The sequence below is a fragment of the Pelmatolapia mariae genome, linkage group LG1 (genome assembly GCF_036321145.2).
Source record: "Pelmatolapia mariae isolate MD_Pm_ZW linkage group LG1, Pm_UMD_F_2, whole genome shotgun sequence".
Taxonomy (NCBI): Eukaryota; Metazoa; Chordata; class Actinopteri; order Cichliformes; family Cichlidae; genus Pelmatolapia; species Pelmatolapia mariae.
The window spans coordinates 4,215,598-4,243,017 of NC_086227.1; the positions used below are offsets into that span (position 1 = coordinate 4,215,598).

The following is a 27,420-nucleotide window of genomic DNA, read 5'->3' on the forward strand; positions in this document are numbered from 1 at the left end:
AGACCATGGCTCAAATTGGTGAGGTGGACAGGTGGGCAGCTTCTTCCCCTGGGCCTTTTGGACTGTCTTCAAATAGTCCAAATGGCCCAAGCTGTTAGTGAGTTTGGAGGTGTGGGACCTGATTGACCTGAGGCGCCAACCAGGGGGCGACAGGTCAAACAGGTGGTGGGTGGGGTGTGAGGATTCCGTTTATAATGAGAGGAGTGCACCTGTCTGTGCCTCCTAAACTCTATTATGAGTTCTTTTGTTTTAAGGATGTTAAGCTTCAGGTTATTTTCTGAGCACCAGCGGGACAAGTTCTCTGCCTCTATGAGCCCAACCATGGTGTCGTCATTGGCATACTTGACGATGACGTTGGTTGGGTGGGTTGGTGTGCAGTCATAGGTGTACCGGTCATTCAGTAGGGGGCTAAGAACGCAGCTCTGGGATCCGATGCTGAGTAACAGTGGGAGGGAGAAGTTTAGTTCAAGAAGGAAATTCGAAAGAGTCACTGGGAATATTTTGTTTTTGGTCTGAACAACTCAAAATAAAGATTAGAGACCGAAGATTAAACTCAAACAAGTACTTTGTCAGTAAGCTTTTTCTATGAACTGATACCGCTTACCTGGTTTTGGGGTATAACCACATATTGTTTTAAACTGCAGGAGGCTCTGGTGAATCATTTTCTGTATATTTGATACATATACCCAAAACATGTAAGAATACCAAACTTAATGTCTCTGATTATCACTGGTTCAAATGTTTAGGGATGACTGGTAATTAAATTTGATAAGTAATTACATAAAAACAACAACAACAACAACACTAAATAGTCCACATTTTGACAAACATGCTAATAAGGTCTTCTTTAATTTCCATACATAATCTGGTTATGAGTCTGTACCAAGCAAGACAATAACCAGGGCATTATCTCTAAGGACTTTAGTATACTATATAATATATTATGTTATAAAATATTATCCATCAATGCATATAGGTGGACCAAAGTCCAGGACAGCTTAGTTATTCTAAGACAAATTTACAAAAACACACTTCCTGAAATGCAGTAGCAGGATTTCATTGAATGCATGAGTGTCATTTCCAACAATCTAGCAAAAGTGACTTTCACAGCATTCTCATCATAACAGTCTTTACCACTCAATTGTCTTAACAAAGGCTGAGTGGACTCACAGCAATAACGTCCGAAAACAGAGTTTACCTTGTGTACATACTATTAACTTCATTATACATAAATAACCCAGGAGTCTTCGAAGCAACTTTGGTCCATTGAGACGACAATAAAATGAAAACATGGCCTCCTGTTAGTTTGGAATTGAATATTGGTAAAGGGTTCACTTTGTTCACTTCAGACTTTCAGTACAACTGTGCATCACACCAGTTACAAAATACTGTCATAATCCTGCAGTGGTCAGATATATAAATGATGAGCAGGACAAGGAACTGAGAGCAGTAGCGGTCAATGAGAAATCTGTTCCAGAATGTGAATAAAACCAGAAAGATAGTGACCGACTCTAGACAACAGAGGACAGATATTTATCAGAGCCTGTGTTTATCCTGGGACAGGACGTTAGTATACAGTTGTGTTCATAAGTTTACATACTCTGGTATATGCATATAAATGATAAAAGAAAAACATTTCTTTCACTCATGGTTAGTGGTTGGCTGATGCCATTTATTTTCAAACAACTTCGGGAAAAGGTAGTTGACCTCTATAAAACAGGACAAGGAAATAAGAAAATATCAGCAGTGTCAAACTCCAATTAAGAAGTGAAAAATGGGGGTTCTGCTGAAACCAAACCACAGTCAAGTAGACCAACTAAAATTTCAGCCACAACTGCCAGACAAACTGTTTGGGATGCAGCTCCCCCAATCAGAAGCAGGACCTGCAGACTCTTAAAGGTGCAGAACACTCATACGCAACAGACCAGACATACTGACACACCGATTCAAAACATGGCCAGGGCCACATAACAGAGTAAGACAGAATGAGACTAGGCAAGAAAAGAAAATGAGAATTTAGAGGAGTAAATAAGACCCAAGGCTTGGATTTTTAAAGCCATCAACTGCTGACATCCAGAAAAGTCTGTGCTTCAGCATGCTTACTTTGTTTTTGGCATTGACGTCCACACCCTTCTTGATGAGTTCTTGCATTTTCCATGTGTCATTTCTTTTTGCAGCATCGTGAAAATCCTTTTCAGACCACAACACTGTAATCAGACAAAGAAAAAACCTTAAGCGTCAAATCTGTGCTGGAGTTGAAATGTCATTTGCCACCTTTGAACCTAACCCCACCCATTGCATAAAAGTTAATAATCCAAGAAAAAGTTTACAAGAGGAAGACGGGGGTGCAGAAAGAGTTAAATAAGCTACGTGAATGTGTGAGCCTGAGTGATGAAATGGCCTGAGCCAAGTGGCACAACAATTCACTTCTGCCACAGTTTCTTTTGACATAAAGGGACTTTAGCATGACATTCAAGTTCTAGCACCACTCTGCCTGAAGCTAAAGCTAAGTCTTTGATCTCTATCGGCATTCATGACCTGTGCTACCATTTGTAACTGTGGAGACATGTATGGCTGCAAAGGAAATGAATTTAGTATGGTTGTTAGTTCTACTTTCTTTCACCCTCATGTTGTGTTCTGGTCAAATTTGACCGATTTAAAACATTTATCTTTGAAAAAAGTTTCATCAGACTGACCTGAACATTCCATGACTTTGTCCACAAAAGAGTCCACACACTTAAATGCAAAACACACCCCTTGGGTTCCCTGGCAACCACTACGGAAACATTTTCCCTAGTAGAGCCTCTCTTCCACGGAACAACTCCAACTGTGTTGGTAGTTCTCACAAACAGTTGAAACATTGTTTCAAAGGCATCAAACTTTTTTCATAGATTTGGTTTAAAATACTTTTTTTGAAACAAAGCCCCCCCAAAAAAGCATTGAGGCAACACCAGTGTTGCCACTATGCTGGCAGGTTGATATACCCTAAGTGAGGCTCTTGATTACGTATTTGATTACTACACTAGTGAGGACAAGTGAGAGAATGAAACTGACAGTGAGGATGAAAAAGAGGAGGAAGTGTCAGAAGCTAAAGACAGCACTGAATGTAATTTGTGCAATCCAGACCAAGAAAAGATGAGGAGGAATTCAGTGATGAAGATGACGCTGCTGTCATATTCAAGAACTTCAGGAACTTATCCCCACCTGACAATCATGTTAGGTTTTCTGCTGAAAATTTCATCAGGACCTACAAAATATGCTGTGTCCTGGATGATGACATCAAATCCTGCTTCGAACAGTTACTGACTGAGTTGATCTAAACCATAGCGACAAACTTGAGAAATTTGAAGGGGAAACAAAAACAGAGTTGCAAAGAAAGTTGGAAGGAAGTAACCCAGAAACAGATCAAAGCACAGATGAGTCTTTGGATGTTGAGTAATGAATTCAGATCCAGAAATATTCTACCAGCAGTTTATGGGATGCAGCGTCTGGTCAGTCAATGTTTCAGGCCACCATGTCAGTCCAATAATCTTACATGTTGTTTCGGGTGATTCTCTTGACAGCCACAATACAGGACCAGGTTGTCATCATGAAGACAAACTGGGGGTGATCGGAGAGGTCTGGGGCAAGTGTGTGGAGTGCCAGCCACTATATTTCAAGTCCAAACGTCACAGTGAAGGAGCATCTGGTGGCTTTTAGGGGATGCTGCCCTTTGAAACAGTATATGCCAAGCAAGCAGTCTAAATACAGCATAAAGAAATGGGCAGCATATGAAATATAAAATATTCCCAGTCACTTTTGACACAACAGGTGTTACTCTATTTGACTGTAAAATATTGTAAATGGTTAAAAAAAACCCTGTTCCTGGTAATTTTGACCCAACGTAATCTGTGACAATGGACTCTTCTCACTGTTGAGGTCAGAGAAGCGCTTCTGCTCCTTTAACCTCCTAGGACCTGCCGTCCACATGTGTGGACATCACATTTTGTGTTATTTAGACCAAAATACTCAATTTTGCTCTACATGGGCCTGATATCCACTTACGAGGACATCATACTGCTACTGTTCTATCACATTTTTAAATGAATATCCTCATTTGTGGCTCTCATTTTTCTTAAAAACAAAAATAAGGTAAAAAAAAAAAAATCTGGAAATTTTTTGTTTTTACATTCATCGGGCCCCAATATGCCCAAATATCAAAGAGAAATTAAAAATGCATGTCGTGGAAGAGTTCGGGTCTTAGGAGGTTAAGGCCAAAACAGGGAGAATGAGGAGGAGCTTCTTCCCCGAGGCTATTCAGGCCCTGAACCAGGTGTATGACTGCAATCTCTACACATCACTGTACATGCACTTAACAACAACAATAATATACCTCAATAATTGTTTTTGACTGTTTGACCTAAGACTGTCAATCTGCACACAGCTGATTTGCACACCTTTTTAATTTTAATTTTTAATTTCAGTGTGTTCTTGTATTTTTAATGGCCGAGAATTGCACAGCAATAAGCATTTCACTGCATGTTGTATTGTGTATGATTGTGTATGATAAGTAAAATTTGAATTTGAAAATTGAGCCCTGTGGAGTGCCACATGACATAAGCATTAGATGCTTCAGAACTGCAAAGGTTTACAGACAAAGTTCTATCTGCCAGATAAGACCTAAACCATTTAAGCACAGTGCCACCAACGCCCACTCGATGATGTAGCAAAGATATTAAAAATGTGGTGGTCTATTGTGTCAGAGGCAGCAGTTAAGTCAAGCAAAACCAGAACAACAAGGTTACCAGTCACATGCAATAAGGATGTTGTTAAACACCCTTAATAATACAGATTATGTGCTATAAAGGGTTTTACCCGACCCACAGGAGGCTATTCATATCTAGAAAATGTTTTAGTTGACATGATACAAGTTTCTCTAAAACTTTGGTAAGAAAAGGCAGCTTGTTCAGCCAGTTCATTTAGCCAGTTCAGTGTGCTCAAGAACAGGTTTCTTAAGCAATGACTGCACTACTGCACATTTAAAATTTGCAGGAACTAGACCAGAGGACAGACTGCTGTTTATAATAGCAAGAACAGACTGCCTGTCCTATAGCAGTCAAAAAAAAAGAAGAGCTGAGGACTTAATATAGCGAACCACATCCTCTAAGAGTGAGAGGGTCACAGGCTCAAACTGAGTAAAAACAGCAGAAGGGACAGAGGCAGAGAGGCGAGTCAGCGGCTGTGATAACAGCCCTTGTGGTGACAACCTTTAAAAGAAAACACACAGAAAACCATCGCATATATCAGGAGAAGCGTCTAAACAGAAACAGAGTCAAAGGTGTTAAATAACGTGGGCTATGGCTGTTGGAAGAAATGAACTCTGTAAAATATTCCTTTTTTGCCTCTTTAACAGTATTCTGGTAGTGACACTGGCAGTATTAAAATTTGAAATGACAGCTGCAGTTTAACCTTTTTCCATCTGTGCTCTGCTCTGTGACATTCCCTCCTGATAGCATGAGCTCTGTCATTAAACCAAGGCTCTGGTTTAGAATTAGGCTGCCTGATGTTACTAGCCAAAGATTAACTATTTGTTATTAATCTCCCGCTCTCTTCAACAGCTTGTCCTGTCTTCCTCCAAGGATGGTTTGACAGGAAGAATAAAACCAGGAACAGGCAGGGCCACAAAGCTGATTAAAAGCAGCAAAAAACTGAGCGGCAATGGGAGAGATAATAGCCCAACATTGCCGAACAGGAGCGCGAGATGTAACTGCAATACATGTAAAACCCACATTAAATAAAACACACATCTGAGAGTACAGAGGTACAGACAGGTTAGTCACAGGCAGACCATATGAAAGAACAAGGTCTATTGTGTGTCTGCGCTTATGTGCAGGGCCCAGTACAGAGTGAGTAACAATAAATAAAAACAAGTTGCTAGTCGACACACACACACCCCTGTACTGGATTGAACAACAGGGGGAGACGAGCAACTCCTTTTTCCCACAGGATGCAAAATGCAGTCAGCTTATCGTCCCTGAAGCGTCCCGGGCAGGTGAGCATGTCATTAAAATGGACATTAGCGCGTGATAATAGCAATAGAGGGGATCATAGCATTAAATGTGGCCCATCCTTTCTTGTTGCCAGTAAATGTCTTGAGCAGTAGATGGCAGCTAGAATTGGAATTTCAATGGAGGGTCTTATCTTCACTTCATCTACGTCCATCCAATCCTCGCACCTTTGCGTCCCATGCAAGTCAGACTTCATGCTGCTGATGTGAGCAATTGCATAGAGTATGTGTCCTGGTGTGAAACCAGTTACTAGTGGTTTGCAGTGCATGGTCTCTGCATTAGTGGGAAACCACTAACTATTCTAGAGCACTCAAAGCACTTTATACAACATGCCTCATCCACCCATTCATACAAGCGCTTTTTTCAATGCTTAATTGCTTTCCATCTAACATTCACACATATTCATACTCCAATGGATGCATCATAGAGCAGCTTGGGATTAGTGTCTTGCTAGAGGATATTTGGCATGCAGACTGTCGCAGCCAGAGAACCACAAACCTTCCTATCAGTAGACGACCCAGTCTACCTCCTAACTAGACACACCATCACGAGACATCTACTCACCATCCACTGCTCAGCCTCCTAGTAGATACACCTATGGTAACAATTTCAAAAATCCTACATAACCTTGTTCAAGTTATTCCATTCACAAGTTTTTTAAAAAAATTTGATGTGTATGTCCGTACTGCTCGCCTATCTGGCGGGCAACTATAACCCATCAGCTTTTTACAGCTGAAGGGGAAAGAATTTTAGTTTTCATGGTTTTCAATGTTCATTTTATTCCAAATGCATTAACACAGCAAAAATGGTTGCGGGGGGGGGGGGGGGGGGGGGGGGTTGAACTGGACACAAATGGCCAGCATAAAGCCCAGAGGGCTAACTTAATCTAATACAGTGTTTAAATTAAGGTCCCAGTATACCTGCCACAACATCATCTCACAGTCACTTGTACCTGTAGGACTATTTTTCCACAAACTTGAGTTTTCAAATTGTTCCAACATCTCACTCGGTGTACCTGTATGTCTCTAAGCTCCTGTATTGGAATATCACTGAAATGGTAGGAAAAACGGTTACAAAGCACACTTGTGTCTTCAACCCAGCTGAAGCAGGAAAAGCCCGATGCACCAGGTTATAAAAATCGAGACCTGGTAACACAAACACTGTGTTCTAACTTCTCAACATGACATGAGAACATGACATTGACTAAAATCATCCACATTTTTCCTAACCGAAAACCTTAGATGATGAGTACAGGCTCTGAGGGACAGTTCCCTGTACAGCAGTGCCAGAGCTAACCTGAGAAGCGGTATCCAAGCCCTCACTAACTACAAAGGATAGAGCCCCCCCAAGCCCCAAAAGCACCCTCAAACTTGCGAAAGAAGCTCAACACCTTCTTTGCTTAGGTTGAGGTGGACTGCTCAGTTTGCTCTCTGTGGACTAAAGCTCAGCATTCAACACTATAAAACCAGACATCCTCATCATCAAACTGGACCATCTTCATATCCCCCCTACCAACTGCTCCTGGATCAAAGACTTCCCCACAAACCGACCTCAATCAGTCCAACTCGGCCCCCAAACTGGGTGTTTGGTACACAGGCCACTACTGAGAAAAGCAAGTAGTGGCAGAGGGTAATGACACTGCCCAGAAAAATCATTGGCTGTCCTCTGCTACAAATTTTGTGGAGGGTGGCACACTGATCTGGTGCTCATTGGTCTGGTCTAGAACAATGATGAGTGACGAGTCTGCATACAGACAGGAAATGGCAGTCAGAACCACCTGGAGCTGAACCTGCTCAAGTTGTGGCGATATTGGATTGTCGGAGACACCCCCCCCCCCCCCCCCCCCCCCCCCACGCCTTCCCCCCTCTCACCATCCTGAACAATAGAGTATCCAATGTGGATCACGGATTTGAAGTGGTCCTCACACAGAGTCTGTCTGGAAGAAGGCCCAGCAGAGGTTGTATTCCCTGCAGCAATTCAGGAAGTTCCACCTGCCACAGGAGCTGATGGTCATCTTCTACACTGCCATCATCCAGTCTGTCCTGTGTACATCAATCATTGTCTGGTTTGGCTTAGCCACGAAGCAGGACAGGGCCAGACTGCAACGGACAATCAGAGAGGATCCTCAAGCAGAAAACATCTCTGCAGATCCCGGACATAAACTGTTCTATTTTTACAAAAACCAGCCACCACTCAGCCATGACTCAGGTCATATGCATATTGTACTGCACAATCTGCACTATTCAAAATTAATACTTAAGGTTCATCCAGATTGCTCTATGTTCAGCCTATTTATATCTATCATTCATGCCCAGCTGTAACTTGTCATAGTTTGTATAGTTTCTTAAGACCTTCCGCAACTTGCACTTTTCTAACTTTTTACCTTCTCCTCATATTTATGTTCTCCTTCTATATATATGACTATTTCTATATTGCCTATTTAAAAATGTTTATTTTTTGCATGCAGAGAGCAAAATGAACCTGAGTCAAATTCCTTGTTTGTGTGCACAAACTTGGCCAAATAAAGATGATTTTGGTTTTGAATCAATGCATGCAACACCTGTTTCAGGTAGAGAAAGGCAGCAGTGTCCTCAAGTTTGCTTGTTTATTTCCACCCCACCTTTTCATTCAAAAGACCCTCAACAGCAGTAAATGTTTCTAAAATAGATAGTATAAAACACGAGAATAGCTAAAACTGTGGGTGATTATCTACATCCATCTTTTATACTGCGTATAGTTACATCTCCTGTTCCAAATGTATCCTGAGCTATGAATGGTTTCTTATTATGCTACAAAGTACCAATAGGCTTTTTCAGTGCAAAATCTAAACAATAAAATGAAAAGATACCAAAAAAACTAGAACAATAAAGAAATCTCAGAAATCATATCGATTTTAAATGTTGATGACAGGAATTTAAAATCCTCAACAGTTTACGCACAGTCACACAAAGAAATCTGTGAAACTGCACTTTTAATTCCAAGCGACGTTTCCTGTTAATTGCAGTGTGGAGAGCAAATTATCAAGTTACTTCAGTCACTTTTTTTTTTTTTTTCAAACTCCAGCAGCAACACAATCATCACAGAGGCTTTAATGGGAAAAAATAAAATTTGACAGGCTAAGATAACAGCCATTATACAGATAAGATTACCCAACTGCTAATACATAAAATGTGCCTCTAGGCTGTTGGCTGAGCGTGAGGGTGGGTTTCCCTGTGCCACAGACGGACATCCTGCGCTGAGCGAGGACAGAAATACTTACAGAAATCGTCCTCCGACAGCACCTCATCCCCCATGACTGCTGCTCTTTAGAGCCGCTTCTACCGGCCCGTCTCCTCTTCCATCACTCGAGCTCTTTATCCTTCTCCAGCACAAGTTTATCCTGCGTGCTAACGTCAGTACATTTATCAAGCTACACATGTCAAAACCAAAGGACCACCATATCCGATCTATACCTTCAAAATAAAGCGAGCACGTCTTCAAAGTAGAAACGTCGCTTCTCGGTCTTTTTCTGGCAGACAGCGAAACGTGACATTCCCGTCACCAACTGCTGTGATCTATGGACTCAACTCACCATAAACCAAATATTTAATAAACAGATATATCTATCTAAAATAGATTTTTGGCCTGATAGATTTCACTTGGGACCAGCTCCCAATTTGGATTCGGGAGACAGACACTATCTCTACTTTTGAGATCAGGGTTAAAACTTTTCTTTTTGATAAAGCATATAGTTAGGGCTGGATCAGGTGACCTTGAATCCTCCCTTAGTTATGCTGCAGTAGGTGTAGGGATTCTGTGTTTCTTCTTCACTCACCTCTCTGTACTCAGTTATTAGTCATTATTAATCTCTGGCTCTTTACCACAGTGTCTTTATCCTCTCTCCCCCTCCTCACCCATTCAGTAATGCAGATGGCTGCCCCTCCCTGAACATTGTTCTGCTACAAGTTTCTTCCTTTTAGAAGGGGTTTTTCCTTCCCACTGACTCCAAGTGCACGCTCAGAGGAGCATCGTCTGATTGTTGGGTCTCTCAGTATTATTGTTTTGGTTTTACAGTGTAAATTTAAAGCTATATAAATAAAACTGAACTGAAATGAATATTGCAATTTTTAAAGCGTGTCCAAGCCCGAGTCATAATGGGGCTGTTTCCTCTCTGTTTCTTCCTGTGTTTCTCATGTCTCCTGCTTTACTTTGGATTTTATAAAACCATCTCCATCTCTCTTCTTCCTCGCATGGTTTTGGCACAAAAAGGCAGCTGGTAACTGCCTAGTCATATTGATTCTGTAACGTGTTTGTTGAATCTCTATCTGAATATCTGGTCTGCTGTCTGAATGGCTATCCCACAAAATGGCCAATAATGAATTTGAATCTGAACAAATTAATGAAGCTAATGATCTTGTGTGTCTTTAATCCACTCAAAACAGCTAAAAGGTACTGCAACCATTTCTCATCACTGGTCCTCGGCCCAAGTAGAAGATCTCTCCTTGAGGAACAATTTAACCCAGCGCTGTTGTTATTTTAATTTCTATTCTGAAACTGTTCTTAATATAAAATGACAAACTTCACACAACAGTCACAACAGTCCAAGTAACCTGCTAATCACATAAAAACTGTAAATTTGAAACTACAAGCAGCAAGTGATGTAATTTTCTTGAAACACTTATTGTTTCATTAATTTTTTAATGATCAAATATACTTTAATTTTGCGTTGGTTGACCATCACACCACATTAGCCAGTGCTTATTTCTAAAAAAGGGTTTTAAAAAAATTGCTGTTGTAATGTTAACAAATTTTAACAAAGGTGGAAAAAAAATCAAAGAAATTTCAACCCTCACCTCAACAGGATGATTATATCAGGCTACAGTATAATAGAAAGGAAGCTACAGTACAGCAAGTGTAACACTGTTGATAAATGCTTCAAATGGTTTGTAAGACTGAAGACATAACAACAAAAGTAAATCATTTATCTTTATTTAAGCAATAGCAAACTTTATCAAAGAGTACAAAACTTCAGTCGATCTACTGTTATGAAAATATGCTTACATATTCTGGAGGGCACAAAAAATTACATTTCTACCACTAGAAAAACACGGTAGATTCTTCATTAATAATCAGTTCAACATTCAGACAGTGGAGAATGATGCACATACCCCCCATACAAAAACAAAGACAAGTATTAGAGAATAGTAATAGGCATTAGTGAGAGCTGCTCTAAGTGCTTTTCTGTGCAATATACAGTACATTAATGAAATTATATTACTAATGATAAAAAAAAACCCTGTAAAGTAAAAATATTCCTTTATTTGCTTTATCAATGTTAAGAGTCTGAACAGATTGTTACCTACACTGTACATCTTCCTTCACCAGTGATAAACACCATAAAGGCGGTGATTAAAGTATAATTTCTCTAATAGCAACTTGTCAGCAAAAACTTCCCAATGAAAAGGAGAGAAAAAAGCTTCTGAGGTTCACAAATGATTAGAAATGCTTTTAGGCATTAACAGAAGTGCTTATTTGTAGCTGTATATATTTAACTTATATTTATATATTATATATTTAACCTCTTAGGACCTGGCGTCCACATATGTGGACATCACATTTTGGGTTGTCTAGACCAAAATACTAAATTTTGCTCTACAAGGGGCTGATATCCACTTACGAGGACATCATACTCCCACTGTTCTACCGAAATTTAAAACGAATGTCCTCATATGTAGATCTCAGTTTCCTCAGAAACAAAAATCAGGTAAAAAAAATAAATAAATCAGGTAATTCTTTGTTTTTACATTCATCAGGTCCCAATTAACCCAAATAGCAAAGAGAAATTACAAATGCATGCCATGAAAGAGTTTGGGTCTCCTGTATTTGAAACATTGATCCGTCTAGAAGAGCTCACAAAATAAGAGATGACTAAAGCCAGATGCTATGCTTCCAGTTTTTTTTTCATAAATCCCTTTGGATAGCAAGAACATTACCTTAAGAAACATTAAACGTGTTAAGGCACACAGACAAATCTGTGCGTAGCAAGAGTTCACACACAAATCCATGACTTATCAATATTTTCGTACCTGAATTTGTTTGCACTGTAGAAACAAATTAAGAAGTACCTCTGACCATGTGTACAAACAAACAAAAATGGCTGCCGAAGGACATTTAACCTCTATAAAATGAATACTACTACTACAACTAAAGCTACTATTAATAGTATTAAGAATTGTTATCATTATTATTATTGTTATTATTATTGTTGTTGTTGTTTTCATGTAATATTAACAGTTTTACAAAAACACAACATGCTCAGTTACAATTACATAAAAAAAGTAAATTGTATGCAAAGAAAACAAAATACTAAATTGAAACATTTTTAATTCCAACATATTCCAGTATTTCTTTTATCTTTTTTTGTCTTTTGTCTTTTATTAGTTTATCCTCCCTAAAATTATCTTAACGTTCATTAAAAAAAAAAAAAAGACTTCTATCACTTGCAGTCTAATTTTTTTGTTTGTTCATAGAGTGAGTTTTGTCATGTGGAGCCGACAGACTTTCCAGCTGCTTTTTCTTATACTCTGTCGGGTCTTTTTACATCAGTTTCAAACTTTTACTTGAGTCACAGTGAGTGTGTCTCTCCCTTAGCGGTGCAGGCTGCTCTCTCACGACATTACTGCATTTTCCACTTCACCTCCAGGTAAACTAATTTATTTATACAGGGAAATGGAGGAGTGGCTGTATGTTTTATGCATATTGCACACGGCAAGCATGAGCGTGTTGATTTAGAGTCTGATTTACTACCAAAAGTAAATCATTTATCAAACACGTGCAAGAACAAAATTAGCCAGTGCATTTGTTGCATAGGTTAAGACTGTTCCCACGCACATATTAGTAAATGAGGGCCATTATTTTGTATCTACAAAAGAAAACACAGTAGTAAAAAAAATATACAGTAACACATTACTTTCCGCTGCAGAAAAACATCCATTAGAAATAATTCCACAAAAAGTTCCAAGTGCAGCAAAACCATCAACAATAAGACAGTTTTGTCCATCAGACTATTCCAGCCATTCATTCAAACCCTCTTTAACACTGTTGTACACCACGGCGCATTTAAAAAGCATAACGCTCAAAAACTCTCTAATCTTTACCTTAAAAGCACTTTGAGGTGACTGTTGTTGTGATTTTCTATATACAGTACTGTGCAAAAGTGTTAGGCAGGTGTGAAAAACTGCTATAAAGAAAGCTTTCAGAAATATAAATGATTATTTATTGGCCCCAAATGTATTCTGCAGCAGGACAACGACCCCACACACACAGCCACAGTCATTAAGAACTATCTTCTGCGTAAAGAACAAGAAGTACTGGAAGTGATGCTATGGCCCCCACAGAGCCCTGATCTCAACATCATTGAGTGTGTCTGGGATTACATGAAGAGACAGAAGGATGTGAGGAAACCTGCATCCACAGATCTGTGGTTAGTCCCCCAAGATGTTTGAAACAGCCTACCAGCCGAGTTCCTTCAAAAACTCTGTGCAAGTGTACCTAGAAGAATTGATGCTGTTTTGAAGGCAAAGGGTGGTCACACCAAATACTGACTAGATTTAGATTTCTCCTTTGTTCCTTCACTGCATTTTGTTGATTGATGAAAATAAATGATAAACACTTCCATTTTTGAAAATATTCTTTGTTTATAGCATTTTTTCCTCACCTGCCTAAAACTTGTGCACAGTACTGTAAATAAAATTGAACTGAATTGAATCCAATACAGTGTCCAGGTCAGGCCTGCACACCAGTGATCATACAGAGTGAATAAGCTCATCATAAACGACCATCTTTGATGATACAGAATACCACTGTCCCTTCACTTTTAGGCAAATCGTATTTAGAGGGGGCCTTTTTACATTTTCCATGATATGACTGCACTATCACTGTCTAGGTAAAGGGTTTATCAGTGGGTCAATTTCAGTCAGTGTGTGACGTTCACCAACTCTTCCTTTTGCTTCCATTTGTTGCAAATTTCAGTTTCTTGACCTCCCTGAGGACGTGGTCTGCCTTCTTCAGCTTCTCCATGGCCTCAGCCAGCAAATCCCCCGGTACATCCTCCTCTTCACTTCCATGGTCCTGGGACACTTTGCTCAAGAGCTTGCTCGTCTTTTCCATCTCTAGAGCCACTTCAGTTTCAAGTTTAATGACATCATCACTAGAACCCTCAGCACTTACAGCTCCACCTCTGCTAGTGTCTTTCATCTGACTACAGACATCAGATTCAGACAGCAAATTTCCAATTGAGGCTGACCTGGCCTTGGCTGAGGGCTTGAGAGGAGGGATGGGTTTTATGTTCTTAGAGCTAACCTGACGCACTGTTGTGACCTGTGCTGGTCTTAAAATAACAGATATCTGAATGTTGTCCTCACTAGCATCCACCACATCCAAAGCAGAATGACTTCCCCTGAGTGCAGCTGTAGCAGCTACCAATGTGTCTTGACTTTCAGAGCCTTCACTCTCATCATCTGAGTGCTGACCACTGTCTACAGATTTCTCATCTTGCTTTTTTTTCTCCCCGGACAAGTGATAAAGCAGTGGACTCAGGGTAAGGGTCTCAGTGGTTGAGTCATTCAAAGAGGGGACTTCACTCTCGGCCAGTGCGTCTTTTGAATCGACAGAATTGGCTGAGGCAGTATTGTCGGGTCCCTCTTTAGGATTACTCTTAGCCGAGGTGCTCTCTGTCCGCTGTATGTCAGGCTCGGCACATTCATCAGGCTTTTTCTTGAATTTTGGATGGGAACTTGGACTCTTTCTCAGTGACTCTGTGGGTATTTGTTCCCCACAGTCAGATACCATCTTTGTGTTGCTGCTAACTGTTTCCTCTGTGCAATGACTCTCGTGTTTATCATCTTTCACATCAGGTGACGTTTCTTTAGCAATCAGCTGCACTGCCTCATCTGTTTCCACGGCTGTTTCTATAGTCTCCTTCCTGTCATCTTCCTTCTCATTATCCTCATTACTAATCCCTTCAACCTGCTGGTCTGTCTCAGAGCCAGAATGGGAGGGCTTCTTCTCCTTGGATGGAGGCATAGGAGGGTGAGAGTGTGGCTTGGACTGTAAAGCATCAACATTACTCACAGAGCTGGGTTTATTGGGAGGCATTGGTGGTGGAGCTGCCTTTTTACTGGCATCAGAACTCGTTTCAGAAATCTTCTCATGTTTTGCCTCTTCTGTAGTTTCTTCAACAGGTGAGGCACAGGGTTTTGCTTCTTTCAATGGGGGCATTGGTACCTTCAAATATTATAGCAGTTTTTAAAGGTCATGATATCCAAACACAAAGACATGCACAAATGTTACAACATTTCACAATTACAATATCTAGAAAAATTTGACATACCTTTTTCTCTGAACCATCATTCTTTTGAGGTTCATCTTCAAGTGCTGTGCTGGGTTTAGCCTCCTTGATAGGCGGCATTGGAGGTTTGATGACCTTTTTTTGGGGACTGACGTCTGGATCTGGCTGAGCTTCCTCCTCAGTAATTGACACCAACTGTTTCTCTTTGGAGGTCTCACTGCCATCAACATTGGCATAATGTGCTCCATTAGGCATTATGGCATCTTCAAGATCAAGATCCAAGCGCAGGACTCCATCAGATGACACATCAGCTACCTAGAAGAAAAGATATATGATTAAATGACACAGAGCACACGGACAGGAAAGAACTGAGTAGAGTTCACCTAAGGGTGAAGCTCAGGAAATTTAAGGAACCTACGGGAGCAAGATGAAGGCCAAACTAGAATAGAGCAGTACCAAGGATTTGTGGAGTAGTGCAAATTAAATCAGTGGGTTCAGGGTGAGAGACAAGCAGTGGGCAAATAAGCTAAAAGTTTCTTTATGAGATTCTGTTTACAACCCTCTGCTGCCTCCTCCATCACACACCCTTGCCTTCACAGACCGTCACTACCCTCACTGGGTTTGCTATTCTCCCTTTCACCCCATGTGAACTCTGTGAATTAGACTCCACCCCCTCATCTGATAAACAGTCCCTGCTTGATTGTGATAGCTGACACAGCAGTATTCTAAGGACCTGTACACGTTTAGCCAACACGTTTAGAACCTGAGTGTCAAACAGGAGAATATACCAGTGTTTCAGATAACATTCACCTCATGGAGGAAGCTGTACTGCAGAATGTTGCACAATCTTTGAGGCTATGCAGCCTTTTGCCTGAGGGAAGGAGGTGAACAGTTCATGGGCTGGGTGGAAGGGATCCCTTGTGTTGTTCAATTTGAGAACTATTTGCCATATCATACGATATCATCCACATACATAAACTAAGATTTACAAATGTGTAGAGTGATTTGTGTCTAACTTTAATCATTTTGGGGGCAGATTTCAGCACTCTTTGTTGCGCCTTCTTGTCAGAATGGTCTCCATTACACAATAATAAAAACAAGTCAGCACAGCTGCACCAAAACCATGCTGCTTCAACCTCATTATTAAAACAAAACAAACAAAACAACAAACAAACAAACAAACAAAAACAGCTGTTGATGGCCTCATGACATATGTAGACCAACACTGTGAGTTGATGATGCAATCATCTTCATGATGCAGAGACCTTACTTTCATTTAGAATAGAATAGAAAAAAGTAGAAAAGCCCACAAACAAACAGCAACTGAACGGCGCTGCAGTAAAGGCCTGGCAGAGCATTAAAAAGCAGGAAACCAGCATCTGGTGATGTCCATGAGTTTAAGACTTCAGGCTGTCATTGCCTGCAAAGGGTTTTCAGCCAAGTATTAGAAATGAACATTTTATTTTCAGTTAGCTAATTTTTCCAATTACTTTTGAGCCCCTGAAATGAATAGGTTGTCTTAAAAATACTTTAGTTCTTCACATTTTTATGCAATCTTTTTGTTTAACCTGCTGAATTAAAGCTGGAAGTCCGAACTTCAATTGTATCTCTTTCACTTAAAATTCATTGTGGTAAAAAGTGTCTTAGCCTTTTTAATTATTATTGTAATGAGGGCATAAATCAGAGGCAAGCTTTAGGAAAATCAGTACACAAATTACTTTTTGACTCAGTCTTGTAGACATGCAGAGTTTCAGGAAACAAATTCATCAATACGTCATCAATGCCAGTCAAGTAATAAAATTGTAGGCCAACAAACTGATCTTAAAACTAAGGATATTTCCTTTATTTTCACTTTTTTAGTTCACAGATCGAGATTCAACCCAGAACCAGGAAATGGACAGGATTATGGATTATGGGCCTGGATCCGTTCATAGTGGCTTATTTTGTCCTGGGATGATCTGTTGAAAAACGTCATCCTTCCAAAACTGTCCTGAAATATCTCAAATCTAGATGATCAGTTTATAAACAGCTCTATAAAAGCCAAGGCATTTGTGACATATTTGCCTTTTTCTGAGAAAACCTTACATTCAAAAGACTTTTTTTTTAGTTAAATGTGAAACAGCAACTATCAGTGAAGGCTGACATCAGATCAAATCATGGGAACATTAAAGTTTTTCTGATCTCAAACATTTAATTTAATAATGGCAGAAACAATTGAATTCTTTATTATTGGAATTATAGAAAAAATGAAATGTTCATAAATGAGTGCAGAAAAACCTTTTATTGAATAAATCTCAGCAGAGGGTGGCTCCACCTCTTGTCTGTTGCTCTCACAGGTCCATCAGTAAACTGTCTAATCTGTTCCTTCACACTTTTTCTCTTATATACATTATGTACATTTTGAATAAATACATTTAAAATGAATGTAAAATTCATTGATGATTCAGCTTCATCTAATGAAAGTTCAAGCTGGCTGAATGATGATTGTGGATATAATAAAATGATATATATTATATAAGACTTGATTCTGTCTGTGATGATGACAAAGTTGCCCAAGCTGATTAAAATGACTCTTTTTATATCGTGGTAAGCACTGAAACTTGTTCATATTCCTTAGATCACATGATTAAAACTTAAAACTCACTTTTTGTTTACATGTTGCCATGGTGAATGATAATCACACTTAACTCAGGGTTAACATCCTCGGAGCTAATTGAACTTGCTCTGATTGGGTGTTTTGGAACAGGAAACTCTGTGTTTTGCTAACGTCAGAGTTAATTAACTCAGAACATGCTTACAGAAACAGGAACCTGCTTTTCTACCCCACCATGTAAGCCTCCATCCACTATCTGCGCTTCCTGTGATATGCAATGCAACTTGCCAGTTCTTCAGTGACATTCGGTAGAGTCATTTCCTTTCTTGCATAAGTACTGTGCCTTGCTGGAGATTGTTGGAGTCGCTCCTTTTTAGGTACTAAATTATTATCAGAGGGTGATACATTGCTCTTACTCTCAGACATGGCTGGGCTTGTGTTATTGTTGCACAAGCAATGACACTGTGACAATATAAGTAAAATTGATATTGTGTAAAATTTATAACAATATTATCACAGGCATTATTATATGGCACAGCTGCAGTCAAAGCCCCCTACTACCATAAATGGTCAATATGATGTCAAATCTAAATAATATAAATCTATCTAAAACCACAGTGACTCACTACTCTAACTCACTGCGGTTGGCAGCTTATTTTTAATGTACTGGGCCCAAACAAATAGCATTTCTATTAGAATATAGCATCCAGTGGCATACAGCATGGACATTTTTGATTTTAAATAGCAGGTAAATCCCGGTGTTACTAATCACATTCATTCTGGCTCTGCACCTTAACACAACAGAACCTTAGTAATGTAGTTATGTTGATTAATTACGATGTGGGTTTCATGTCAGTTAATACAAATTAATCAAAGCCCCAGGTAACCACGGAAGCAAAGTTTGTATTAAGAGTAAATTAAAACAAAAGACACGTTACAACAATACTACAAGCACTATTTCAATTTCACACGCACCTCTTTCATGTGTATCCTGGTCGGTGGACGCCGGTTGCGGTTCCCTTTGGGTCTTGTTCGAGTAACATGCTCTAAGTTGCTGCTTTGATCAATCTTCACCTGTGAAAAGAAGAAATAATTTGAGTTTTAAAACTACATGCTTATAAAAACCGAGACAAAGACAAGATTTAAGATAAATTTATGGCTCTATCACATGTTTACCTCATCAAAAATTTTATTCTTTGCTCGATTAATGCCATCACTGAGGGCTTTAATCCAAGCCTCCTTGTCCTCCACTGTCTGAGCCTGGAATTTAACATCATGGACCTGTGAATGAATGAAGCAGACAATAGTCAACTCAAACTAAGGTAGATAATCGAACAGAAGATCTGCGACACAATAACAGGAGTATTGACAGTTTTTTCTTCTATTTTTAAAAACTGTGCTCATTATTGTGTTTTTTAAGAATAAGAAATAATCTATTTAGGCCACAGGCCCTTACGTATGAATTCTGGTTGTGCTTACTGACCATGAACCGATTTTATGTGGTACATGACGCTCAAAAATCTGTCAAAAAATGTTTTAGTACGACTTTGGTAAGCTACGAAGCCGCACCGCTTGATAGATTGTTGGAGCATTACGTCAGGAGCCTCGCGGAGTAATCTGGGTCCAAAACTCCGCCACTTCTGTCTAAAAACTGTCTAAATTTTTTCACCTTTAATAAAATGATCAGCGTTGCTGCTTTACCAGGTGTAACTATTAAGTTTAACATCCAGGCATCCATGAAAACAGAATTTATTAAATTTAACAGAGTTAGAAGTTAGCAGGAAGTTAGCTCACTAGTTTCCACCTAAACATGATATAGCATGTCCTGACTGAGAGATTTCTGAAACAAATTCAAACGTACAGCTCTGCTATCACTTCCAACAAAAATGAAGACAGAAAACTAAACAGCAGTGACGTTTGTAGGGTTACTGAAGTTGGGCTAGCTGGTATATAATGATGTGCTATGTGATTGCTAGCTACACAGCTATGTTAGCATAACATAAACACAGTGAAGCTGGAGGATGAGCGCTAACTTTTTCCACTCGATGAAAGTTAACCTGAGGGTTCCTGATGGTTAGGGACAAATGCAATCGCATTGCAGGTGCTGTAAACGGACCAAACTTCAGTCAGGAGAACAACTGAGATAATCCATCCACAATACGAGGTTAGTTATTAATATACTGCAACAACATGGGAATAGAGCAGCTGCCAGAGAATTCAACATTAATGAATGAATCAATGGTGCGAAAGTGGAGGAAGCAAGAAGAATGACTGAGTAAAGTTTGACTTATCGACTTATCTGTTTCGCTTAATGCGCCTTATAATCCGGTGCGCCTTATCGTCCGAAAAATACAGTAGGTCTTCCCCGAGCAGAGTTAATAAACGTGTACATCAGGAAAAGAACTCTAACTTCTCTAACTCCCAAAGGTTTTATTAGAAAATAGGAAATTTCCTGTTGGGAGTATGACTGTTGATGCTCATCCCGTGACACTATGTCTGAGAACTGTGAAACACCAAAAACTACCTGCAGCCTCAACTGCCATTCCTCTCATCTGCCGGCTACCTTGATTTTCAGCCACTTATCACATTTGCCAGAGTCTAAGCAGTCCTTGATATCATTTTCCTGTCATATTCCTTCATCATTTATCAAATCAGCCTTTGGAGAACTGGCTGCAGCTTCCACCATATCATTCTGAGCCATTTGTGACAGCAGTGGTAACCGTGACCCGCTGTTCATTCGCATCACTGGCTGCAGGCTATTGCTCACCAGCATCGCTGCAACCAGCACCACTAATCTGAGCCTGCTGCTTACCTGCACCACGATCTACAACATGTTCTTTGTGCAGGCAGGACAAACGTTTGTGACAGGGACAGAAAGAGATAGAGAGATAGACTCTTCTCTCACCTTATTTGTGGACTTTGCCGATCGTATGAGTATAAGTCTTTGCTTCTTCGTGAAGGGGCTCTTTAATTCATGACATTTGTCATAGTTTTCCAGGTCAAGCCTCTCCAAGCAGTTCTGTAGGTCCTGCAACACAAATGACTGATATTTGAAAATTTGTGTGTATAATTTAAGGATAAAGCCATCATTTTAGATTATTATCTTATCAACAAGCAAGAGAGAAATTAGACCATCTACTTGATTATCTGATGTTAAGTTAACAGCTGCAAGACTACAAGAATTAAATGGCAATATTGATATAAGTTCATATTCTCACACCCGATGTATTGAAACTTTATATACCTCATTTTCATACACCACAATCTCTGTCTTCTCCACCTGGATGTAGCGGTCTTTATAGCTTGCCAGCAGTCTGCCATAGCCCTTCTTCAACCAGCCAGCCTTACTCAGGAACTTAGGCTCTTTCTGGTGGGCTGGGTCCTCTTTTGCACCCTGTATTGATACAGAGGAAGGAAGTCACACTCAAAATACACACCAGTATACTTGCAGGATGCAGATAATTATATTCACTTTCATTTTATCACTGCTCTAAATGACAGTCGTACAATATACCTGTACAGGAAAAGAACAGAGGTGTTGATTCTCTTCTGCACATTTTCACCAACGTGGAATGCAAAATTATGAACAACTAAAGTGATTTATTAGCATGAGCACATATTAAAGGTTATATCAAGTAGTGTTACTGTCATTTGTCACCCACAGCCCACAGAAACTGTCAAGATACTGAAGCCTGGATGTGTCAATGTGATAAAAGTGCTGTTTTTCCTAGAGTTTTGTAGAGTCCTTATTTTCCTCTGCGTCATCGATTCTGTCACTAGTTAGTAAACATAAACTAATATAAGTCTATCAGCTGCAACCAACCAATCACATGGCGTCACGTTCAATGACAGAAGATGGCTCTAAACATGTTTTTAAAACTTTATTGTCTTATTTCTTAAATCCACTTTTACATCTATGTCGGTTTTTGAGAGCAGGGCTCTCCTCATATATCAGCGCCTATGTGGTGATATCATCTGAGTGGCGACAACTATCATCCAGGAGAATACTGCGGCAGCTTTCTGGATGGGCTCCTACAAGTGACGTCACAAAGGACACTCCAGTCGTTATTAAAGTGTCGTCAAACAACAGTGTGCAGTGCACCAAATTTGGATTATTCCAGGCAACTGAGTCATACCACTGAGGTTATCACCCTCACCAAGGAGGTTTTGTTTTTGGTAGCATTTGCATGTCATTCTGAATGTTAACAGGATCGCTTTAAACTCTCCTGATAATAATGGTATATAGAGCTATATAGAAAATATGTTTATTACTGCCATTGTTTGTATGGACATTTGGGAAATGACACTGGAAAATGGGAATCTAAATATCACATTATAGTTTGCATCCAATATCATATTTGACCTCTGACCTCACTTTTACATTTCACATCTGCCTTTCTCTCAAGTTGATACAGATGTATAACAGATTGTGAGAGCAGCTGAGAAGATCATTGGAGCCTCTCTTCCCTCCATCACAGACACCTATAGCACCCGCTGCATCCACAAAGCCACCAGCATCGTGGAGGACCCCACGCAAACCTCACACACACTCTTCACTCTGCTGCAAGAGGTACCGGAGCATTCAGGCCCTCACTGCCAGACTGCGAAACAGTTTCTTCCCCAAGCCGTCAGACTCCTGAACACTCAGTGACTGGACTGACACACACACACCTTTATACACAAAGTGACTTTTTGCACAATGCTCAGTCTTTTGCACATTTCTATTGCACTGTTGTGCCTGCACTGTCTTGTGTCTGCATCGTTCTGTTCTGTCGGCTGTTGCACTCTTTGTTTTGGTTTTTTGTAACTTTTGCACATTGCACTTTACGTAGTCCTGTGTTGTTTGTCTGTTATATGTCATTTGTAGCGCCAAGCTCTTTGAGGAATGTTGTCTCGTTTCACTGTGTACTGGACAGTTCTTAAGAACAAACCTTTGGTTTCAAGTGAGACTGCTTGCAGACGTGCAGACTTTTAACACCTGTTGTCAGGTGTCTTCCTATACAGACTGCTGAGACAATACCAGCGCTAAAAACTGTGTAATCTCCAGTGTGAGGAAGAAACTATGGGTCATTATGTGATATTTAAGTCAAAGTCAGACTCAACTTAGACATAGATTCGTTGAGTTGTAGATAAGTAGATGGCTGATTTGACCACAGACTGTGGTGAAATTAGCAACTACTGCAAACTCAAAAATAAAACCTGCTGGTGTACATAAGGTGAAATACCTCAACGCTGCTGTCACTTTGCTGTTAACTTCCTCTATGCATGGTTTGTTCTGGCTTTAGAAACCTGTGTGCTGTTGCTCATGCTTTGGGTATTACACAGCAACACGGTACAGAATTCAGTGGATCAGCTGTGGTCTGGCACACCGTGCAGCTTTCTAAGTCGGAAATGATATCCAACCTATCCATTCCTATTCAATCCCATGCTGAAAGTGCCAATATTTTTGAATGAGGAGCCTTGTGATAAATCTGATCCTAGTTTTTAAGCCAATTATTAAGGTGCTTCTGAATGTAGAGTGCAGGTAGATGACATTTAATGTTTAAACTTTGAGCAATAATGTTTAAATACTGCTGAGCAACATTTTATTCATGGAAATGTTTGGTCAGTTTAAACCGTGATCCTCTCCCAACTGCAAATAACCTTATTTCTTATTATGGGTTAGGCTAAGTCGGAGCACTCTTAAGGTTTTGCACTTTTACTGTAACTCAGAGTATCTCTTATCTTAGTGAAGAGCACCGCAGCAGCAAATGAAGGGTAAAAGGGCAAAAATGAAAAGCTAGCTTTCAAAATAAAGTGATAGCACAACTAGAATAGTCAGTGGTGCTCCTGGGTGGAATTACTGTGTAGGGCTGATCAAACCCTTGGAACACAGAAAGGTTTCCATTACTGAAGCCTGAGCCGACTGCTACAGCTCTGCACTATGATATCAGATGGTAAGTTACAAGGTTCCAATTTTGGACTTAAACAGGAAGTCAGACGCGAAACAATGTTTTACCTAAAACTGCCCACACATGTTTGTGATCTATTACCTCTCCTATCTGTGGTGTTGTGGTTGCTGCAAAAATGGATCAACACCCACCTACCATCGCTCTGTTAAAAAAACCATGCAGGGATAAATTATAGTACAGTTACAAAGTGACAAGATACTAAGCAAAGGTATCTCATGCAAGTTGGGTCTTAGAAGAGGATCAGAAAACAGAGTAGGTGCTTTTGTGGAAGTGGTACTTTAAGTTTAGGGTGTATCTGGCATTCATTCCCAGTTTAAGTCTCAGCGTAACTCACACTATAACCCCCGATAGGCTGGAAGAAGACAGCAGGGTTAATTGTTTTTTGTTGTTGTTTTTTGTTTTTTGTTTTGTTTGGGGTTTTTTTTTTTTGGGGGGGGGGGGGGGGACATATTGTTAGCAAGTCAATTAGACAGTCAGTACAAGTACCTACCACATGTCTGCCTAATCCACTACAAAGACCTGAAGTTTAAAAAGGTGCAGCTTCACTGTTTAAGCCTTAGTAGGTTCCACACATAACTGTAGAGTGAATAACACTATCAGTGCTATCAAAAATCAGTGTAGCACTATTATTCAATAAGTCAACTTATTGTATAAAATTGCAGTCCATTCTAGATTGAAACCTAATTTATAGGCCTACATATACATACACCACAGACCACAGTGGTGTCCTAAAGTTTTGATAGCAACTGACCTCGCAAAAATTTCCACTTTGTGGTCCTTACTCTTTAGTAAGTCTTTGCAAAGCAGCGTCTCTCTTCATTTCTAGTGAAAACTGAGTCAACTTTCTATGGTAAAGAGCCACAAAACTCTGCAGAACAGCTCATATTCGGTAGGCCAAAGAAGTAAAAGATGATGGGGACAACACCTTTTTTAGAACACTCTTGCAGCCGTGACATTCACACATAGCACATTAACACCCAGAGTCTTGTGTTTATAATAAAGTGTCGTGTGTGCTATATTAGTGCACACAGTTCTTCATTATGAATTCCCAAATGTAAATAGTAAAAAAAATATGTACTGCTTCTCATTAGCATTACAAATGTATTTTTCATATTGAATACAGGGGATGAAAACTACTGAAATGCACTTTGGACTCACTGTTCTCCAAACAAAGATTAGCGCAACCAAAAACACCAGTTCAACAACTCCTGTTATAGCATTTATCTGCCAGTACACTGGCTGTGTTTATGACTGTTAATGACTTACATATCATTGAGACTCATAGTTATGAATCTCTTTTTTGTATGCATCAGTGTCGGCTAGCTGCCACTCATAGTATTAAATATTCCTTGCATTTTATTACAATTAAACTTACACAATATGAGATCCTTGATGTCCTGGTATGTTTTGTGCTGGTGTTTTAAAAGAAGTTTATGCCCTTCTTGATATGGAAACAGCATATTGTCCATTGCTTACTATGAAAGGTGGACCCAAAGTGTGATGGCGTGCAGACATTCATCCATTGTAGGGAAGAAAGTTTGACTGTGACGATGAGAGAGCTGTTTTCTGCCCGACAACAATGTGAGTTTCTTTTCCTTTCTCTGAAGAGGTCAGAGAGGAATGGAGAGTGTAGATGACTCAGAGCCAAGACGACTGATCATCACAGAAGGGCTATGACGCTTTCTGGGTGCAAGTTTAAGAAAATAGGTGAGCAGGGAAGTGCAAATTAAAAATACAGAAACACAGTCACATGGCGGGACTCTCCAGGCATAAACATGCCCATGTACTGTTTCAGTTCTGCTTTACATGCAGATCACAGAGTGAACCGCTAATGATCTAGAGACAACCTTTAGTGAAGCTAGCCCACACAGTGAAAATGTAGGACTCAAATATCTTCTTACTGATCTCTGACACATTCTTAAATCTTCCAGCAGTTCTATTTCAGGCAGTTTCTATGGCGTCTTCCTCAGTGAACCCCAGCCAAGCTGGATGTGACGATCGCCACAGAGTCACATTGATGTTTTAAAATGTAAAAACTGATTTCACCGACAGCACTGCAAATTCCAGACTGAACAGATTGGAAAAGAGAGGCTGCTGCTTTAATCGTGACACTGTAGACTGAAGGTAGAGAGCAGCTAACAAACTTGCATACTTTTGATGAATCCCACTCAAAGGGCGTGGCACCACATGCATTAAGTGTGCACAACAAGTTCCTTACATACAGTAGTTGACATAGTATGTCTCTTTCTGACTTCCCTATTCTGGTAAACTGGCTTCCTCAAAATGCCCAAATGTAACTGAGGCATGCAGGTCATATATAGAATACTGTGACTTGGGTGACTGTGATGTTTTTAAGTGAAAAGCGTCAAGTGTTTTCAGCAGATGATCAGACTATCTGATCCTGAGACTGCGGCGCGCAGGTTGTCATAAATCATAACGCACTAAGATAAGAGAGGCCCTCATTAACCCAGTCTTAAAACTCAGAGAACAATTGCCAAACGTACACTTAAGCTACATTTGTTCCGTTTGATTCTATTCTGCCTTTTTATCCCGTTTATGTAGCCGTGCGAGGCTCGGCATGTCGTACTGCTGTCCTGCCAGAACTAACCAGGCAGCCAGTGATGAACCGCTAATCGCGTTTACCAAAGTTTCTCTCTGAAAGGCTCCACATTTTCTGTATGCGCTCTTTTATTAACGCGGTCAGTTTGTGGGTGGAATTAGCCGCCCTGCCCTGGCTATGGTCCTTCCACCCTGACCTGACTCTGTGCTGGAAGGACCAGATTCCGTGGATCGGTGACGTGGAGACAGGTGAACAGGTGTTTCCAGCCCCAGAACGTTTTCACTGCAGTTGACTGAAGCAGGCAAGCCCGGCTGCTGGAAACGTCACCTAACCTAACAACTTGTTGCTTCGCATGACTCTTCCATGAAAAAGTGCTCCAGTTTCACACTGCCAGCACTCTTTGGGCCTCAGAAGCTGATCGCGCCTTTGCAAAGTACATTATTCTAACGTCAAGGGGTGCTTTGATTCAAAGCTTCTGTCAAAAGTGGTGAAACTGTCACAAAACAAAAGCACAACAAGGGCAGGCAGCACACGCAGTAAGACTCAAGGGACTACTCACATCTTCCATGATAAAGACTGAGCTCCGTTATGTGGCTGCTGACTAGCCCAGAATCACTCGACGTCGCCCTTTCTCACCAAAAACGCTTGAGTTGTCGCCTGCGGGCCGGCAGCTGACACATTTCCAGCGCACACGTTAATGAGCAAAAATAAGGAAATAGACAGTTTATGACAGGGAGGGTCGGCCCGTTTTCCTTTTTTTCTGACAGAAAAAGTTCGAAGAAAAAAAAAGTAGTTTCCGGTAGAAGTCCCTTTACACTCTTGAACTGAAAAAATCTGCGAGGAGGAGCAACGCGAGCAGCCTGCGTGTGTGCGCGTGCAGCAGCCACGCATCCTCGCAGCACGCTCGCGTTAAAGTGGACATCTGCGTCTGCGGCCCCGCG

General features: G+C 40.3%; 2 protein-coding genes across 4 annotated transcripts in view; both read right to left on the reverse strand.

Annotated features, from left to right (window-relative positions):
• ankdd1a (ankyrin repeat and death domain containing 1A) overlaps window positions 1-9,450 on the reverse strand; it is a 35,301-nt gene extending 25,851 nt beyond the window's left edge. For all 3 annotated transcript variants that reach the window (XR_010093709.1, XM_063470424.1, XM_063470423.1), the window contains exons 1-2: window positions 9,307-9,450; window positions 2,104-2,207 (exon numbers count right to left, since the gene is read on the reverse strand). Coding sequence is in view for 2 of the 3 variants with exons in the window: in XM_063470424.1 (XP_063326494.1) it covers window positions 2,104-2,207; window positions 9,307-9,340 (138 nt within the window). In the remaining variant the exon portion in view is untranslated. The remainder of the gene's footprint in view (window positions 1-2,103; window positions 2,208-9,306) is intronic.
• A 1,600-nt stretch (window positions 9,451-11,050) lies between these two features.
• plekho2 (pleckstrin homology domain containing, family O member 2) lies at window positions 11,051-27,263 on the reverse strand. The gene is made up of 7 exons (XM_063470428.1): window positions 27,039-27,263; window positions 21,213-21,362; window positions 20,874-20,996; window positions 19,145-19,249; window positions 18,944-19,042; window positions 15,418-15,690; window positions 11,051-15,311 (listed from the first exon to the last, which is right to left on the reverse strand). The coding sequence occupies exons 1-7, from the start codon at window positions 27,045-27,047 to the stop codon at window positions 14,016-14,018; spliced, it is 2,055 nt and encodes a 684-aa protein (XP_063326498.1). The 5' UTR covers window positions 27,048-27,263; the 3' UTR covers window positions 11,051-14,015.
• Window positions 27,264-27,420: the final 157 nt, after the last annotated feature.

Excerpts from the sequence above, each read along its gene's own strand:
- plekho2 (XM_063470428.1), bottom strand. Across the intron at positions 19,043-19,144 it reads AGAATAAAATTTTTGATGAG|GTGAAGATTGATCAAAGCAG; the intron begins GTAAACATGTGA and ends TTCTTTTCACAG. Across the intron at positions 15,312-15,417 it reads ATGATGGTTCAGAGAAAAAG|GTACCAATGCCCCCATTGAA; the intron begins GTATGTCAAATT and ends TAATATTTGAAG.